At 55.5% G+C, this 17284-nt stretch overlaps 1 protein-coding gene across 1 annotated transcript in view; it reads left to right on the top strand.

The window, feature by feature from the left end:
* Positions 1-284: 284 nt before the first annotated feature.
* LOC142398665 (dynein axonemal heavy chain 17-like) overlaps positions 285-17284 on the top strand; it is a 64670-nt gene continuing 47670 nt past the window's right edge. Inside the window, exons 1-6 of the mRNA XM_075482756.1 lie at positions 285-632; positions 1816-2135; positions 3909-4095; positions 8934-9033; positions 12136-12221; positions 12337-12462. Coding sequence (XP_075338871.1) covers positions 285-632; positions 1816-2135; positions 3909-4095; positions 8934-9033; positions 12136-12221; positions 12337-12462 — 1167 coding nt within the window. The remainder of the gene's footprint in view (positions 633-1815; positions 2136-3908; positions 4096-8933; positions 9034-12135; positions 12222-12336; positions 12463-17284) is intronic.

The following is a 17284-nucleotide window of genomic DNA, read 5'->3' as shown; positions in this document are numbered from 1 at the left end:
GAACGGTTCCTGTTTACCACTTTTAGCGGCGAGTCCCGAAGGCACCAGAGCGACCGTTGGGAAAAAAAACTGATTTTAACGGTCAGATTTTATCATTTTTATTCTTCTTTCTGACAGTTTCTACAAATTAAATTTTGGATTTTATCAAGTTTATTCGTCTTTCCGACAGTTTCTCCAACTTAAACTTCGGGTTTTCTGAAGTTTATTCATCTTTGGGACAGTTTCTCCACAGTTTAACTCCGGTTTGTGACCCCAGCCAGAGGCAGAAGAGCCGGCGGAGACAGATGGAGGGTGAGGAGGACCGGCGGCTGATCCCCATCCGGGGCTTCACTCTCGCCGGCTTCAGGCTGGACCCGGGCCGGTGGCAGGACTTTGTGTCCCAGGAGGAGAACATGGTGACCCTGGACAGCTTCTGCAGCAGCCAGGAATACAGCCGGCTGTTCATCCACCTGCAGCCGGACTCCGGACTCTGCGCCGGCCTCAGCTTCCCCGGAGGAGTCCGGTCCAAGGTCCTCTGTGTGTCCAAGACGGCCCGGGAACCCGTGACCGAGGAGAACTCCAGAACCGTTTTAAGGATGCAGGAAACCAGTGGAGGAGACGCCCTGAGCTGCCTGATCGGCTTCACCGAGGAGGTGAGCTGTAGTATGCAGTATGGAAGTATGGAAGTATGGAAGTATGTAGTATGTAGTATGCAGTATGGAAGTATGGAAGTATGGAAGTATGTAGTATGTAGTATGCAGTATGTAGTATGTAATATGTAGTATGCAGTATGTAGTATGCAGTATGTAGTATGCAGTATGTAGTATGCAGTATGGAAGTATGGAAGTATGGAAGTATGTAGTATGTAGTATGCAGTATGTAGTATGTAGTATGTAATATGTAGTATGTAGTATGTAGTATGCAGTATGTAGTATGTAGTATGCAGTATGCAGTATGTAGTATGCAGTATGTAGTATGCAGTATGCAGTATGCAGTATGTAGTATGCAGTATGTAGTATGCAGTATGCAGTATGTAGTATGCAGTATGCAGTATGTAGTATGCAGTATGTAGTATGTAGTATGTAGTAAGCAGTATGCAGTATGTAGTATGCAGTATGCAGTCTGCAGTATTTAGTATGCAGTATGCAGTATGTAGTATGCAGTATGCAGTCTGCAGTATGCAGTATGTAGTATGCAGTATGCAGTCTGCAGTATTTAGTATGCTGTATGCTGTATGCAGTATGCAGTATGTAGTATGCATTATGCAGTATGCATTATGGAGTATGCAGTATGCAGTATGTAGTATGCATTATGCAGTATGCATTATGTAGTATGCAGTATGTAGTATGCAGTATGTAGTATGCAGTATGCAGTATGTAGTATGCAGTATGTAGTATGCAGTATGCAGTATGCAGTATGCATTATGCAGTATGCAGTATGCAGTATGCAGTACGTAGTATGCAGTATGCAGTATGTAGTATGCAGTATGTAGTATGCAGTATGTAGTATGCAGTATGCAGTATGCATTATGCAGTATGCAGTATGCAGTACGCAGTATGCAGTATGTAGTATGCAGTATGCAGTATGCAGTACGTAGTATGCAGTATGCAGTATGCAGTATGCAGTACGCAGTATGCAGTATGCAGTATGTAGTATGCAGTACACAGTATGCAGTATGCAGTATGTAGTATGTAGTGTGCGGTTTCGAACACAGCCATAAACTCCATCTGCTGAGGGGCGGAGCTAAAGCTAACTGCTCCACCAGAGGTTGGGTCAGTGGAGTGGACGTTCCCCCGTCAGGTCACTCAGAGTAACGGGTGTGTTGTCTGCCCTCAGGTAACCTGTCCGTTGCCTGTGAGCAGCGGGAGGTGGGCCCCAGGTGTGGCCGAGTCGACTCTGAGGTGTCTGGAGTGGCAGAAGAACGTGGCGCTGGTGATGAAGGCTCAGGTGGAGGGACACACCTTCCTCCCTCATCCTGATGCTCTCCGTCACCTTGGCAACCAGGATCAAGCTCATGGGGAGGACTCCCTCAGTGGCCATAATGACAGCCATCACCATGACAACAATCACTCTGACAGCAGTCACCATGACGATGGCACCACTCTTTATGAAAATGATCTCCATGACAACAGTGTCCTTGTGGACGCCACAGATCGGTAAGACGAAGTGATGATGTCAGTCAGTTATCCCAGCATGCATTTCACCTGAGATCGCAGCTCATCCTCACCTGTCTGATTTATCTGTCTCACCTGTACCTGTCTTACTCTTATTTGTCCCACCTGTGACAGGTGTGTACAGGTGTGTACAGGTGTGTAAATGTGTGTACAGGTGTGTTCAGGTGTGTAAATGTGTGTACAGGTGTGTTCAGGTGTGTAAATGTGTGTAAAGGTGTGTAAACGTGTATAAATGTGTGTGCAGGTGTGTACAGGTGTGTTCAGGTGTGTAAATGTGTGTACAGGTGTGTACAGATGTGTAAATATGTGTACAGGTGTGTACAGGAGTGTAAATGTGTGTAAATATGTGTTCAGGTGTGTACAGGTGTGTTCAGGTGTGTTCAAGTGTGTAAATGTGTGTACAGGTGTGTACAGGTGTGTAAATGTGTGTAAATGTGTGTACAGGTGTGTACAGGTGTGTTCAGGTGTGTAAATGTGTGTACAGGTGTGTACAGGTGTGTAAATGTGTGTAAATATGTGTTCAGGTGTGTACAGGTGTGTTCAGGTGTGTTCAGGTGTGTTCAGGTGTGTAAATGTGTGTACAGGTGTGTACAGGTGTGTAAATGTGTGTACAGGTGTGTACAGGTGTGTTCAGGTGTGTAAATGTGTGTACAGGTGTGTACAGATGTGTAAATGTGTGTACAGGTGTGTACAGGAGTGTAAATGTGTGTAAATATGTGTTCAGGTGTGTACAGGTGTGTTCAGGTGTGTTCAGGTGTGTTCAAGTGTGTAAATGTGTGTACAGGTGTGTACAGGTGTGTAAATGTGTGTAAATGTGTGTACAGGTGTGTACAGGTGTGTTCAGGTGTGTAAATGTGTGTACAGGTGTGTACAGGTGTGTAAATGTGTGTAAATATGTGTTCAGGTGTGTACAGGTGTGTTCAGGTGTGTTCAGGTGTGTAAATGTGTGTACAGGTGTGTACAGGTGTGTAAATGTGTGTAAATGTGTGTACAGGTGTGTACAGGTGTGTACAGGAGTGTAAATGTGTGTAAATGTGTGTTCAGGTGTGTACAGGTGTGTAAATGTGTGCTCAGGTGTGTACAGGTGTGTTCAGGTGTTTTCAGGTGTGTAAATGTGTGCACAGGTGTGTACAGGTGTGTAAATGTGTGTAAATGTGTGTTCAGGTGTGTACAAGTGTGTACAGGTGTGTACAGGTGTGTAAATGTGTGTAAATGTGTGTTCAGGTGTGTACAAGTTTGTTCAGGTGTGTTCAGGTGTGTAAATGTGTGTACAGGTGTGTAAATGTGTGTACAGGTGTGTACAGGTGTGTAAATGTGTGTTCAGGTGTGTTCGGGTGTGTAAATGTGTGTACAGGTGTGCAAATGTGTGTAAATGTGTGTTCAGGTGTGTACAAGTGTGTTCAGGTGTGTTCAGGTGTGTAAATGTGTGCACAGGTGTGTACAGGTGTGTAAATGTGTGTAAATGTGTGTTCAGGTGTGTACAAGTGTGTACAGGTGTGTACAGGTGTGTAAATGTGTGTAAATGTGTGTTCAGGTGTGTACAAGTGTGTTCAGGTGTGTAAATGTGTGTACAGGTGTGTACAGGTGTGTAAATGTGTGTTCAGGTGTGTACAAGTGTGTTCAGGTGTGTTCAGGTGTGTTCAGGTGTGTAAATGTGTGTACAGGAGTGTAAATGTGTGTTCAGGTGTGTACAGGTACCGTTTATGTGAGTACACCTGTGAATAGGTGTCTCTTCCCCTCTTCCCCCTCCAACAGGAAGCAGTCAGAGGTGAAGCTTCTCCACGCCTGTGAGGGGACGGTGGTGGAGTGGGCGGAGCTAGTGTCTGAGTTCCTGCAGCAGGACTGGTCCAAACCGGTTCTGGATGGACTGAAGCCGCTTCCTTCAGAGGAGTTTTCCTTCTGGAGGAGCCGCCAGCAGAACCTGCACTTCCTCCAGAAGCAGGTAAGGCCGTGCTACAGGGCGTGCTACAGGCCGTGGTACAAACTGTGCTACAGGCCGTGCTAACCGACTGTGCTACAGGCCGTGCTACAGGCCGTGCTACAGGCCGTGCTACAGACCGTGCTACAGGCCGTGCTACAGGCCGTGCTACAGGCCGTGCTACAGGCCGTAGACTGTGCTACAGGCCGTGCTACAGGCCGTGCTACAGGCCGTGCTACAGGCCGTGCTACAGGCCGTAGACTGTGCTACAGGCCGTAGACTGTGCTACAGGCCGTAGACTGTGCTACAGGCTGTGCTACAGGCCGTAGACTGTGCTACAGGCCGTGCTACAGGCCGTAGACTGTGCTACAGGCCGTGCTACAGGCCGTGCTACAGGCCGTAGACTGTGCTACAGGCCGTGCTACAGGCCGTAGACTGTGCTACAGGCCGTGCTACAGACTGTGCTACAGACTGTGCTACAGGCCGTGCTGCAGGCCGTGCTACAGACTGTGCTACAGGCCGTGCTACAGGCCGTGCTACAGATTGTGCTACAGGCCGTGCTACAGGCTGTGCTACAGGCCGTGCTACAGGCCGTGCTACAGGCCGTGCTACAGACTGTGCTACAGGCCGTGCTACAGGCCGTAGACTGTGCTACAGGCCGTAGACTGTGCTACAGGCCGTAGACTGTGCTACAGGCCGTGCTACAGACTGTGCTACAGGCCGTGCTACAGGCCGTGCTACAGACTGTGCTACAGGCCGTGCTACAGGCCGTAGACTGTGCTACAGGCCGTGCTACAGGCCGTGCTACAGACCGTAGACTGTGCTACAGGCCGTGCTACAGGCCGTAGACTGTGCTAAAGACTGTGCTACAGGCCGTGCTACAGGCCGTGCTACAGGCCGTGCTACAGACCGTGCTACAGGCCGTGCTACAGACCGTAGACTGTGCTACAGGCCGTGCTACAGGCCGTGCTACAGACCGTAGACTGTGCTACAGGCCGTGCTACAGGCCGTGCTACAGGCCGTAGACTGTGCTACAGGCCGTGCTACAGACTGTGCTACAGACTGTGCTACAGGCCGTGCTGCAGGCCGTGCTACAGACTGTGCTACAGGCCGTGCTACAGGCCGTGCTACAGGCTGTGCTACAGGCCGTAGACTGTGCTACAGGCCGTGCTACAGGCTGTGCTACAGGCCGTGCTACAGGCTGTGCTACAGGCCGTAGACTGTGCTACAGGCCGTAGACTGTGCTACAGGCCGTGCTACAGGCCGTGCTACAGGCCGTGCTACAGGCCGTGCTACAGGCCGTAGACTGTGCTACAGGCCGTAGACTGTGCTACAGGCTGTGCTACAGGCTGTGCTACAGGCTGTGCTACAGGCCGTGCTACAGACTGTGCTACAGGCCGTGCTACAGGCCGTAGACTGTGCTACAGGCTGTGCTACAGACTGTGCTACAGGCCGTGCTACAGGCCGTGCTACAGGCCGTAGACTGTGCTACAGGCTATGCTACAGGCCGTAGACTGTGCTACAGGCTATGCTACAGGCCGTGCTACAGGCCGTGCTACAGACTGTGCTACAGGCCGTGCTACAGGCTGTGCTACAGGCCGTGCTACAGGCCGTGCTACAGGCCGTGCTACAGGCCGTGCTACAGGCCGTAGACTGTGCTACAGGCTATGCTACAGGCCGTGCTACAGGCCGTGCTACAGGCCGTAGACTGTGCTACAGGCCGTAGACTGTGCTACAGGCTGTGCTACAGACTGTGCTACAGGCCGTGCTACAGACTGTGCTACAGGCCGTGCTACAGGCCGTAGACTGTGCTACAGGCTGTGCTACAGACTGTGCTACAGGCCGTGCTACAGACTGTGCTACAGGCCGTGCTACAGGCCGTGCTACAGGCCGTAGACTGTGCTACAGGCTGTGCTACAGGCCGTGCTACAGACTGTGCTACAGGCCGTGCTACAGGCCGTGCTACAGACTGTGCTACAGGCCGTGCTACAGGCCGTAGACTGTGCTACAGGCTGTGCTACAGACTGTGCTACAGGCTGTGCTACAGGCCGTGCTACAGACTGTGCTACAGGCCGTGCTACAGGCCGTAGACTGTGCTACAGGCTGTGCTACAGACTGTGCTACAGGCCGTGCTACAGACTGTGCTACAGGCTGTGCTACAGGCCGTGCTACAGGCCGTGCTACAGACCAAAGACTGTGTTACAGGCCGTGCTACAGGCCGTGCTACAGGCCGTAGACTGTGCTACAGGCCGTGCTACAGACTGTGCTACAGACTGTGCTACAGGCCGTGCTGCAGGCCGTGCTACAGACTGTGCTACAGGCCGTGCTACAGGCCGTGCTACAGGCCGTGCTACAGGCCGTGCTACAGACTGTGCTACAGGCCGTGCTACAGGCTGTGCTACAGGCCGTGCTACAGGCCGTGCTACAGGCCGTGCTACAGACCGTGCTACAGGCCGTGATACAGACTGTGCTACAGGCCGTGCTACAGGCTGTGCTACAGGCCGTGCTACAGACTGTGCTACAGGCCGTGCTACAGGCCGTGCTACAGACCGTGCTACAGGCCGTGATACAGACTGTGCTACAGGCCGTGCTACAGGCTGTGCTACAGGCCGTGCTACAGACTGTGCTACAGGCCGTGCTAAAGGCCGTGCTACAGGCCGTGCTACAGGCCGTAGACTGTGCTACAGGCCGTGCTACAGACTGTGCTACAGGCCGTGCTACAGGCCGTGCTACAGGCCGTAGACTGTGCTACAGGCCGTAGACTGTGCTACAGGCTGTGCTACAGGCTGTGCTACAGGCCGTGCTACAGACTGTGCTACAGGCCGTGCTACAGGCAGTAGACTGTGCTACAGGCCGTGCTACAGACTGTGCTACAGGCCGTGCTACAGGCCGTGCTACAGGCCGTAGACTGTGCTACAGGCCGTAGACTGTGCTACAGGCTGTGCTACAGGCTGTGCTACAGGCCGTGCTACAGACTGTGCTACAGGCCGTGCTACAGGCAGTAGACTGTGCTACAGGCTGTGCTACAGACTGTGCTACAGGCCGTGCTACAGACTGTGCTACAGGCCGTGCTACAGGCTGTGCTACAGACTGTGCTACAGGCCGTGCTACAGGCCGTGCTACAGGCCGTGCTACAGGCCGTAGACTGTGCTACAGGCCGTGCTACAGGCCGTGCTACAGGCCGTGCTACAGGCCGTGCTACAGGCCGTAGACTGTGCTACAGGCCGTGCTACAGGCCGTAGACTGTGCTACAGGCCGTGCTACAGGCCGTAGACTGTGCTACAGGCCGTGCTACAGGCCGTGCTACAGGCCGTGCTACAGGCTGTGCTACAGGCCGTGCTACAGGCCGTGCTACAGGCCGTGCTACAGGCTGTGCTACAGGCTGTGCTACAGACTGTGCTACAGGCCGTGCTACAGACTGTGCTACAGGCCGTGCTACAGGCCGTAGACTGTGCTACAGGCTGTGCTACAGACTGTGCTACAGGCCGTAGACTGTGCTACAGGCTGTGCTACAGACTGTGCTACAGGCCGTGCTACAGACTGTGCTACAGGCCGTGCTACAGGCCGTGCTACAGGCCGTGCTACAGGCCGTGCTACAGGCCGTAGACTGTGCTACAGGCTGTGCTACAGGCCGTGCTACAGACCGTAGACTGTGCTACAGGCCGTGCTACAGGCCGTAGACTGTGCTACAGGCCGTGCTACAGACTGTGCTACAGACTGTGCTACAGGCCGTGCTGCAGGCCGTGCTACAGACTGTGCTACAGGCCGTGCAACAGGCCGTGCTACAGGCCGTGCTACAGACTGTGCTACAGGCCGTGCTACAGGCCGTGCTACAGGCCGTAGACTGTGCTACAGGCCGTAGACTGTGCTACAGGCTGTGCTACAGGCCGTGCTACAGACTGTGCTACAGGCCGTGCTACAGACTGTGCTACAGGCCGTGCTACAGGCCGTGCTACAGACTGTGCTACAGGCCGTGCTACAGGCTGTGCTACAGGCCGTGCTACAGGCCGTGCTACAGGCCGTGCTACAGGCCGTAGACTGTGCTACAGGCCGTGCTACAGGCCGTGCTACAGGCCGTAGACTGTGCTACAGGCCGTAGACTGTGCTACAGGCCGTAGACTGTGCTACAGGCTGTGCTACAGACTGTGCTACAGGCCGTGCTACAGGCCGTAGACTGTGCTACAGGCTTTGCTACAGACTGTGCTACAGGCCGTGCTACAGACTGTGCTACAGGCCGTGCTACAGGCCGTGCTACAGGCCGTAGACTGTGCTACAGGCTGTGCTACAGGCCGTGCTACAGACCGTAGACTGTGCTACAGGCCGTGCTACAGGCCGTGCTACAGGCCGTGCTACAGGCTGTGCTACAGACTGTGCTACAGGCCGTGCTACGGGCCGTGCTACGGGCCGTGCTACGGGCCGTGCTACGGGCAGTGCTACGGGCCGTGCTACGGGCAGTGCTACGGGCCTTGCTACAGGCTGTGCTGCAGGCTACAGACTGTGCTACGGGCTGTGCTACAGGCCGTGCTACGGGCCGTGCTACGGGCCTTGCTACGGGCTGTGCTACAGGCCGTGCTACGGGCCTTGCTACAGGCCGTGCTACGGGCCGTGCTACGGGCAGTGCTACGGGCCTTGCTACAGGCTGTGCTGCAGGCTGCAGACTGTGCTACGGGCTGTGCTACAGGCCGTGCTACGGGCCGTGCTACGGGCTTTGCTACGGGCTGTGCTACAGGCCGTGCTACGGGCCGTGCTACAGGCCGTGCTACAGGCTGTGCTACGGGCCGTGCTAAGGGCCGTGCTTCGGGCCGAGGTCACCGGGTTGTTGACAGATGCTGTTTATTGTTGTTGTTGTTTCCTTCCATCAGCTGATGAGCCCCAGAGTTCAGCAGGTGGAGTCCATCTTCAAGGCAGCAGACAGCATCTACTGGTCCACTCTGAGAGACATCTACAGAGACGTCCAGGAAGGTAGGCAAAGCCCATCTGAGGTAGGCCCACCTGCAGCCTCACACCTGAGGTAGGCCCACCTGAGGTAAGCCCACCTGAGGTAAGCCCACCTGAGGTAGGCCCACCTGAGGTAGGCTCACCTGAGGTAGGCCCACCTGCAGCCTCACACCTGAGGTAGGCCCACCTGAGGTAAGCCCACCTGAGGTAAGCCCACCTGAGGTAGGCCCACCTGACGTAGGCTCACCTGAGGTAGGCCCACCTGCAGCCTCACACCTGAGGTAGGCCCACCTGAGGTAAGCCCACCTGAGGTAGGCCCACCTGAGGTAAGCCCACCTGAGGTAGGCCCACCTGAGGTAGGCCCACCTGCAGCCTCACACCTGAGGTAGGCTCACCTGCAGCCTCACACCTGAGGTAGGCCCACCTGAGGTAAGCCCACCTGAGGTAAGCCCACCTGAGGTAGGCCCACCTGAGGTAGGCCCACCTGCAGCCTCACACCTGAGGTAGGCTCACCTGAGGTAGGCCGACCTGCAGCCTCACACCTGAGGTAGGCCCACCTGAGGTAGGCCCACCTGCAGCCTCACACCTGAGGTAGGCCCACTTGAGGTAAGCCCACCTGAGGTAGGCCCACCTGATTTAGGCCCACCTGAGGTAGGCCCACCTGAGGTAAGCCCACTTGAGGTAATCCCACCTGAGGTAAGCCCACCTGAGGTAGGCCCACCTGAGGTAGGCCCACCTGAGGTAAGCCCACTTGAGGTAAGCCCACCTGAGGTAAGCCCACCTGAGGTAGGCCCACCTGAGGTAGGCCCACCTGAGGTAAGCCCACCTGAGGTAGGCCCACCTGATTTAGGCCCACCTGAGGTAAGCCCACTTGAGGTAAGCCCACCTGAGGTAGGCCCACCTGAGGTAAGCCCACCTGAGGTAAGCCCACCTGAGGTAGGCCCACCTGATTTAGGCCCACCTGAGGTAGGCCCACCTGAGGTAGGCCCACCTGAGGTAAGCCCACTTGAGGTAAGCCCACCTGAGGTAAGCCCACCTGAGGTAGGCCCACCTGAGGTAAGCCCACTTGAGGTAAGCCCACCTGAGGTAGGCCCACCTGAGGTAGGCCCACTTGAGGTAAGCCCACCTGAGGTAGGCCCACCTGAGGTAAGCCCACCTGAGGTAGGCCCACCTGATTTAGGCCCACCTGAGGTAGGCCCACTTGAGGTAAGCCCACTTGAGGTAAGCCCACCTGAGGTAAGCCCACCTGAGGTAGGCCCACCTGATTTAGGCCCACCTGAGGTATGCCCACCTGAGGTAGGCCCACCTGAGGTAGGCCCACCTGATTTAGGCCCACCTGAGGTAGGCCCACCTGATTTAGGCCCACCTGAGGTAGGCCCACCTGAGGTAAGCCCACCTGATTTAGGCCCACCTGAGGTAGGCCCACCTGAGGTAGGCCCACCTGATTTAGGCCCACCTGAGGTAGGCCCACCTGAGGTAGGCCCACCTGAGGTAAGCCCACCTGAGGTAGGCCCACCTGATTTAGGCCCACCTGAGGTAGGCCCACCTGAGGTAAGCCCACCTGAGGTAGGCCCACCTGATTTAGGCCCACCTGAGGTAGGCCCACCTGAGGTAAGCCCACCTGAGGTAGGCCCACCTGAGGTAGGCCCACCTGAGGTAGGCCCACCTGATTTAGGCCCACCTGAGGTAGGCCCACCTGATTTAGGCCCACCTGAGGTAGGCCCACCTGAGGTATGCCCACCTGAGGTATGCCCACCTGAGGTAAGCCCACCTGATTTAGGCCCACCTGATTTAGGCCCACCTGAGGTAGGCCCACCTGAGGTAGGCCCACCTGAGGTAGGCCCACCTGATTTAGGCCCACCTGAGGTAGGCCCACCTGATTTAGGCCCACCTGAGGTAGGCCCACCTGAGGTAGGCCCACCTGAGGTAAGCCCACCTGAGGTAGGCCCACCTGAGGTAAGCCCACCTGAGGTAGGCCCACCTGATTTAGGCCCACCTGAGGTAGGCCCACCTGATTTAGGCCCACCTGAGGTAGGCCCACCTGAGGTAAGCCCACCTGATTTAGGCCCACCTGAGGTAGGCCCACCTGAGGTAGGCCCACCTGATTTAGGCCCACCTGATTTAGGCCCACCTGAGGTAGGCCCACCTGAGGTAGGCCCACCTGAGGTAAGCCCACCTGAGGTAGGCCCACCTGATTTAGGCCCACCTGAGGTAGGCCCACCTGAGGTAAGCCCACCTGAGGTAGGCCCACCTGATTTAGGCCCACCTGAGGTAGGCCCACCTGAGGTAAGCCCACCTGAGGTAGGCCCACCTGAGGTAGGCCCACCTGAGGTAGGCCCACCTGATTTAGGCCCACCTGAGGTAGGCCCACCTGATTTAGGCCCACCTGAGGTAGGCCCACCTGAGGTATGCCCACCTGAGGTATGCCCACCTGAGGTAAGCCCACCTGATTTAGGCCCACCTGATTTAGGCCCACCTGAGGTAGGCCCACCTGAGGTAGGCCCACCTGAGGTAAGCCCACCTGAGGTAGGCCCACCTGATTTAGGCCCACCTGAGGTAGGCCCACCTGAGGTATGCCCACCTGAGGTAAGCCCACCTGATTTAGGCCCACCTGATTTAGGCCCACCTGAGGTAGGCCCACCTGATTTAGGCCCACCTGATTTAGGCCCACCTGAGGTAGGCCCACCTGAGGTAAGCCCACCTGAGGTAGGCCCACCTGATTTAGGCCCACCTGAGGTAGGCCCACCTGAGGTAAGCCCACCTGAGGTAGGCCCACCTGATTTAGGCCCACCTGAGGTAGGCCCACCTGAGGTAGGCCCACCTGATTTAGGCCCACCTGAGGTAGGCCCACCTGAGGTAGGCCCACCTGATTTAGGCCCACCTGATTTAGGCCCACCTGAGGTAGGCCCACCTGAGGTAGGCCCACCTGAGGTAAGCCCACCTGAGGTAGGCCCACCTGATTTAGGCCCACCTGAGGTAGGCCCACCTGATTTAGGCCCACCTGAGGTAGGCCCACCTGAGGTATGCCCACCTGAGGTATGCCCACCTGAGGTAAGCCCACTTGAGGTAGGCCCACCTGAGGTAGGCACACCTGCAGCCTCACCTGTCCGTGCTCTGCCCCCTCAGGTGTGCAGGAGGCGGAGGACATCGTGGGGAACCTGGGTCCTGTGCAGCAGAAGCTGGAGGAGGTGGAACACATGGAGTACCAGCAGGTACACAACACCCAATCACTTTGTCTGATTGGTCAGCCCTTTTCTGGACCAATCAGCAGACAGTGTGGCCTGTGACATCATCAGACTGTGACTGCACTTTGTCTGTGATTGGCAGCTGGGGGACAACATGGCTGCCGTGATGGAGGAGGTGCGTCTGCTGTGGACCCGCTCCGAGTTCTACTGTAAGCCCTGCAGGGTGGTGGTCCTGCTGCAGGAGATCTGCAACCTGTTCACTCACCTGGTACCTGCTCACACACACTCACACTCACCTGGTACCTGCTCACACACACACTCACACTCACCTGGTACCTGCTCACACACACACTCACACTCACCTGGTACCTGCTCACACACACACACACACACACACACACACACACACACACAAACACACCTGGTACCTGCTCACACACACACTCACACTCACCTGGTACCTGCTCTCACACACACACACACACACCTGGTACCTGCTCACACACACCTGGTACCTGCTCACACACACACTCACACTCACCTGGTACCTGCTCACACACACACACACACACACACACACACACACACACACACCTGGTACCTGCTCACACACACACTCACACTCATCTGGTACCTGCTCTCACACTCACACACACACCTGGTACCTGCTCACACACACACTCACACTCACCTGGTACCTGCTCTCACACACACACACACACACCTGGTACCTGCTCACACACACACTCACACTCACCTGGTACCTGCTCACACACAATCACACACACTCACCTGGTACCTGCTCACACACACTCACACACACCTGGTACCTGGTACCTGCTCACACACACCTGGTACCTGCTCACGCACACTCACACTCACCTGGTACCTGGTACCTGCTCACACACACTCACACTCACCTGGTACCTGCTCACACTCACACACACTCACACTCACCTGGTACCTGCTCACACACACTCACACTCACCTGGTACCTGCTCACACACACTCACACTCACCTGGTACCTGCTCACACACACTCACACACACCTGGTACCTGCTCACACACACTCACACTCACCTGGTACCTGCTCACACACACTCACACACACCTGGTACCTGCTCACACACACTCACACTCACCTGGTACCTGCTCACACACACACACACACACACACACACACACACCTGGTACCTGCTCACACACACTCACACACTCACCTGGTACCTGCTCACACACACTCACACACACCTGGTACCTGCTCTCACACACACACACACAGACACCTGGTACCTGCTCACACACAGACACACACACACACACACACCTGGTACCTGCTCACACACACACACACAGACACCTGGTACCTGCTCACACACACACACACACACACAGACACCTGGTACCTGCTCACACACACACACACAGACACCTGGTACATGCTCACGCACACTCACACACACACCTGGTACCTGCTCACGCACACTCACACACACTTGGTACCTGCTCACGCACACTCACACACACCTGGTACCTGCTTACGCACACTCACACTCACCTGGTACCTGCTCACACACACTCACACTCGGTACCTGCTCACGCACACTCACACACACTTGGTACCTGCTCACGCACACTCACACACACCTGGTACCTGCTCACACACACTCACACTCACCTGGTACCTGCTCACACACACTCACACTCACCTGGTACCTGCTCACACACAGACACCTGGTACCTGCTCACACACAGACACACACAGACACCTGGTACCTGCTCACACACACTCACACACAGACACCTGGTACCTGCTCACACACAGACACACACACACACACACACACCTGGTACCTGCTCACACACACACACACAGACACCTGGTACCTGCTCACACACACACACACACACAGACACCTGGTACCTGCTCACACACACTCACACTCACCTGGTACCTGCTCACACACACACACACAGACACCTGGTACCTGCTCACGCACACTCACACACACCTGGTACCTGCTCACGCACACTCACACACACACCTGGTACCTGCTCACGCACACTCACACACACCTGGTACCTGCTTACGCACACTCACACTCACCTGGTACCTGCTCACACACACTCACACTCGGTACCTGCTCACACACACTCACACTCACCTGGTACCTGCTCACACACACTCACACACACACAGTACCTGCTCACACACACTCACACTCACCTGGTACCTGCTCACACACACTCACACTCACCTGGTACCTGCTCACACACAGACACCTGGTACCTGCTCACACACAGACACTCACACTCACCTGGTACCTGCTCACACACACACACACACACCTGGTACCTGCTCACACACACACACACAGACACCTGGTACCTGCTCACACACAAACACACACACAGACACCTGGTACCTGCTCACACACACTCACACTCACCTGGTACCTGCTCACACACACTCACACTCACCTGGTACCTGCTCACACACACACACACAGACACCTGGTACATGCTCACGCACACTCACACACACACCTGGTACCTGCTCACGCACACTCACACACACCTGGTACCTGCTTACGCACACTCACACTCACCTGGTACCTGCTCACACACACTCACACTCGGTACCTGCTCACACACACTCACACTCACCTGGTACCTGCTCACACACACTCACACACACCTGGTACCTGCTCACACACACTCACACTCACCTGGTACCTGCTCACACACACTCACACTCACCTGGTACCTGTTCACACACAGACACCTGGTACCTGCTCACACACAGACACTCACACTCACCTGGTACCTGCTCACACACACTCACACTCACCTGGTACCTGCTCTCACACACACACACAGACACCTGGTACCTGCTCACACACAGACACACACAGACACCTGGTACCTGCTCACACACAGACACACACAGACACCTGGTACCTGCTCACACACACTCACACACACCTGGTACCTGCTCACACACACTCACACTCACCTGGTACCTGCTCTCACACACACACACACACACCTGGTACCTGCTCACACACACACACACACACACACACTGACCTGGTACCTGCTCACACACACCCACACACACTGACCTGGTACCTGCTCACACACACTCACACACACTGACCTGGTACCTGCTCACACACACTCACACACACCTGGTACCTGCTCACACACACTGACACTCACCTGGTACCTGCTCACACACACTGACACTCACCTGGTACCTGCTCACACACACACACACACACCTGGTACCTGCTCACACACACACACTCACACACACCTGGTACCTGCTCACACACACTCACACACACCTGGTACCTGCTCACACACACTCACACTCGGTACCTGCTCACACACACTCACACTCACCTGGTACCTGCTCACACACACACACACACACACCTGGCACCTGCTCACACACACTCACACACACACCTGGTACCTGCTCACACACAGACACACACAGACACCTGGTACCTGCTCACACACACTCACACACACACCTGGTACCTGCTCACACACACACTCACACTCACCTGGTACCTGCTCACTCACACTCACCTGGTACCTGCTCACACACACTCACACACACACCTGGTACCTGCTTACGCACACTCACACTCACCTGGTACCTGCTCACACACACTCACACTCGGTACCTGCTCACACACACACACACACACACACACCTGGTACCTGCTCACACACACTCACACACACACCTGGCACCTGCTCACACACACTCACACACACACCTGGTACCTGCTCACACACACTCACACACACCTGGTACCTGCTTACGCACACTCACACTCACCTGGTACCTGCTCACACACACTCACACTCGGTACCTGCTCACGCACACTCACACACACCTGGTACCTGCTCACACACACTCACACTCACCTGGTACCTGCTCACACACACTCACACTCACCTGGTACCTGCTCACACACAGACACCTGGTACCTGCTCACACACAGACACACACAGACACCTGGTACCTGCTCACACACACACTCACACTCACCTGGTACCTGCTCTCACACACACACACACACCTGGTACCTGCTCACACACACACTCACACTCACCTGGTACCTGCTCACACACAATCACACACACTCACCTGGTACCTGCTCACACACACTCACACACACCTGGTACCTGGTACCTGCTCACACACACCTGGTACCTGCTCACGCACACTCACACTCACCTGGTACCTGGTACCTGCTCACACACACCTGGTACCTGCTCACACACACTCACACTCACCTGGTACCTGCTCACACTCACACACACTCACACTCACCTGGTACCTGCTCACACACACTCACACTCACCTGGTACCTGCTCACACACACTCACACTCACCTGGTACCTGCTCACACACACTCACACACACCTGGTACCTGCTCACACACACTCACACTCACCTGGTACCTGCTCACACACACTCACACACACCTGGTACCTGCTCACACACACTCACACTCACCTGGTACCTGCTCACACACACACACACACACACACACACACACACACACACCTGGTACCTGCTCACACACACTCACACACTCACCTGGTACCTGCTCACACACACTCACACACACCTGGTACCTGCTCTCACACACACACACACAGACACCTGGTACCTGCTCACACACAGACACACACACACACACACACCTGGTACCTGCTCACACACACACACACAGACACCTGGTACCTGCTCACACACACACACACACACACAGACACCTGGTACCTGCTCACACACACTCACACTCACCTGGTACCTGCTCACACACACACACACACACAGACACCTGGTACCTGCTCACACACAGACACACACACACACACACACACCTGGTACCTGCTCACACACACTCACACACAGACACCTGGTACCTGCTCACACACAGACACACACACACACACAGACACCTGGTACCTGCTCACACACACACACACACACACACACACACCTGGTACCTGCTCACACACAGACACACACACACACACACACACCTGGTACCTGCTC

Source organism: Odontesthes bonariensis, chromosome 14 (genome assembly GCF_027942865.1).
Source record: "Odontesthes bonariensis isolate fOdoBon6 chromosome 14, fOdoBon6.hap1, whole genome shotgun sequence".
Lineage (NCBI taxonomy): Eukaryota > Metazoa > Chordata > Actinopteri > Atheriniformes > Atherinopsidae > Odontesthes > Odontesthes bonariensis.
This window is presented reverse-complemented; position numbering and strand designations above follow the sequence as displayed.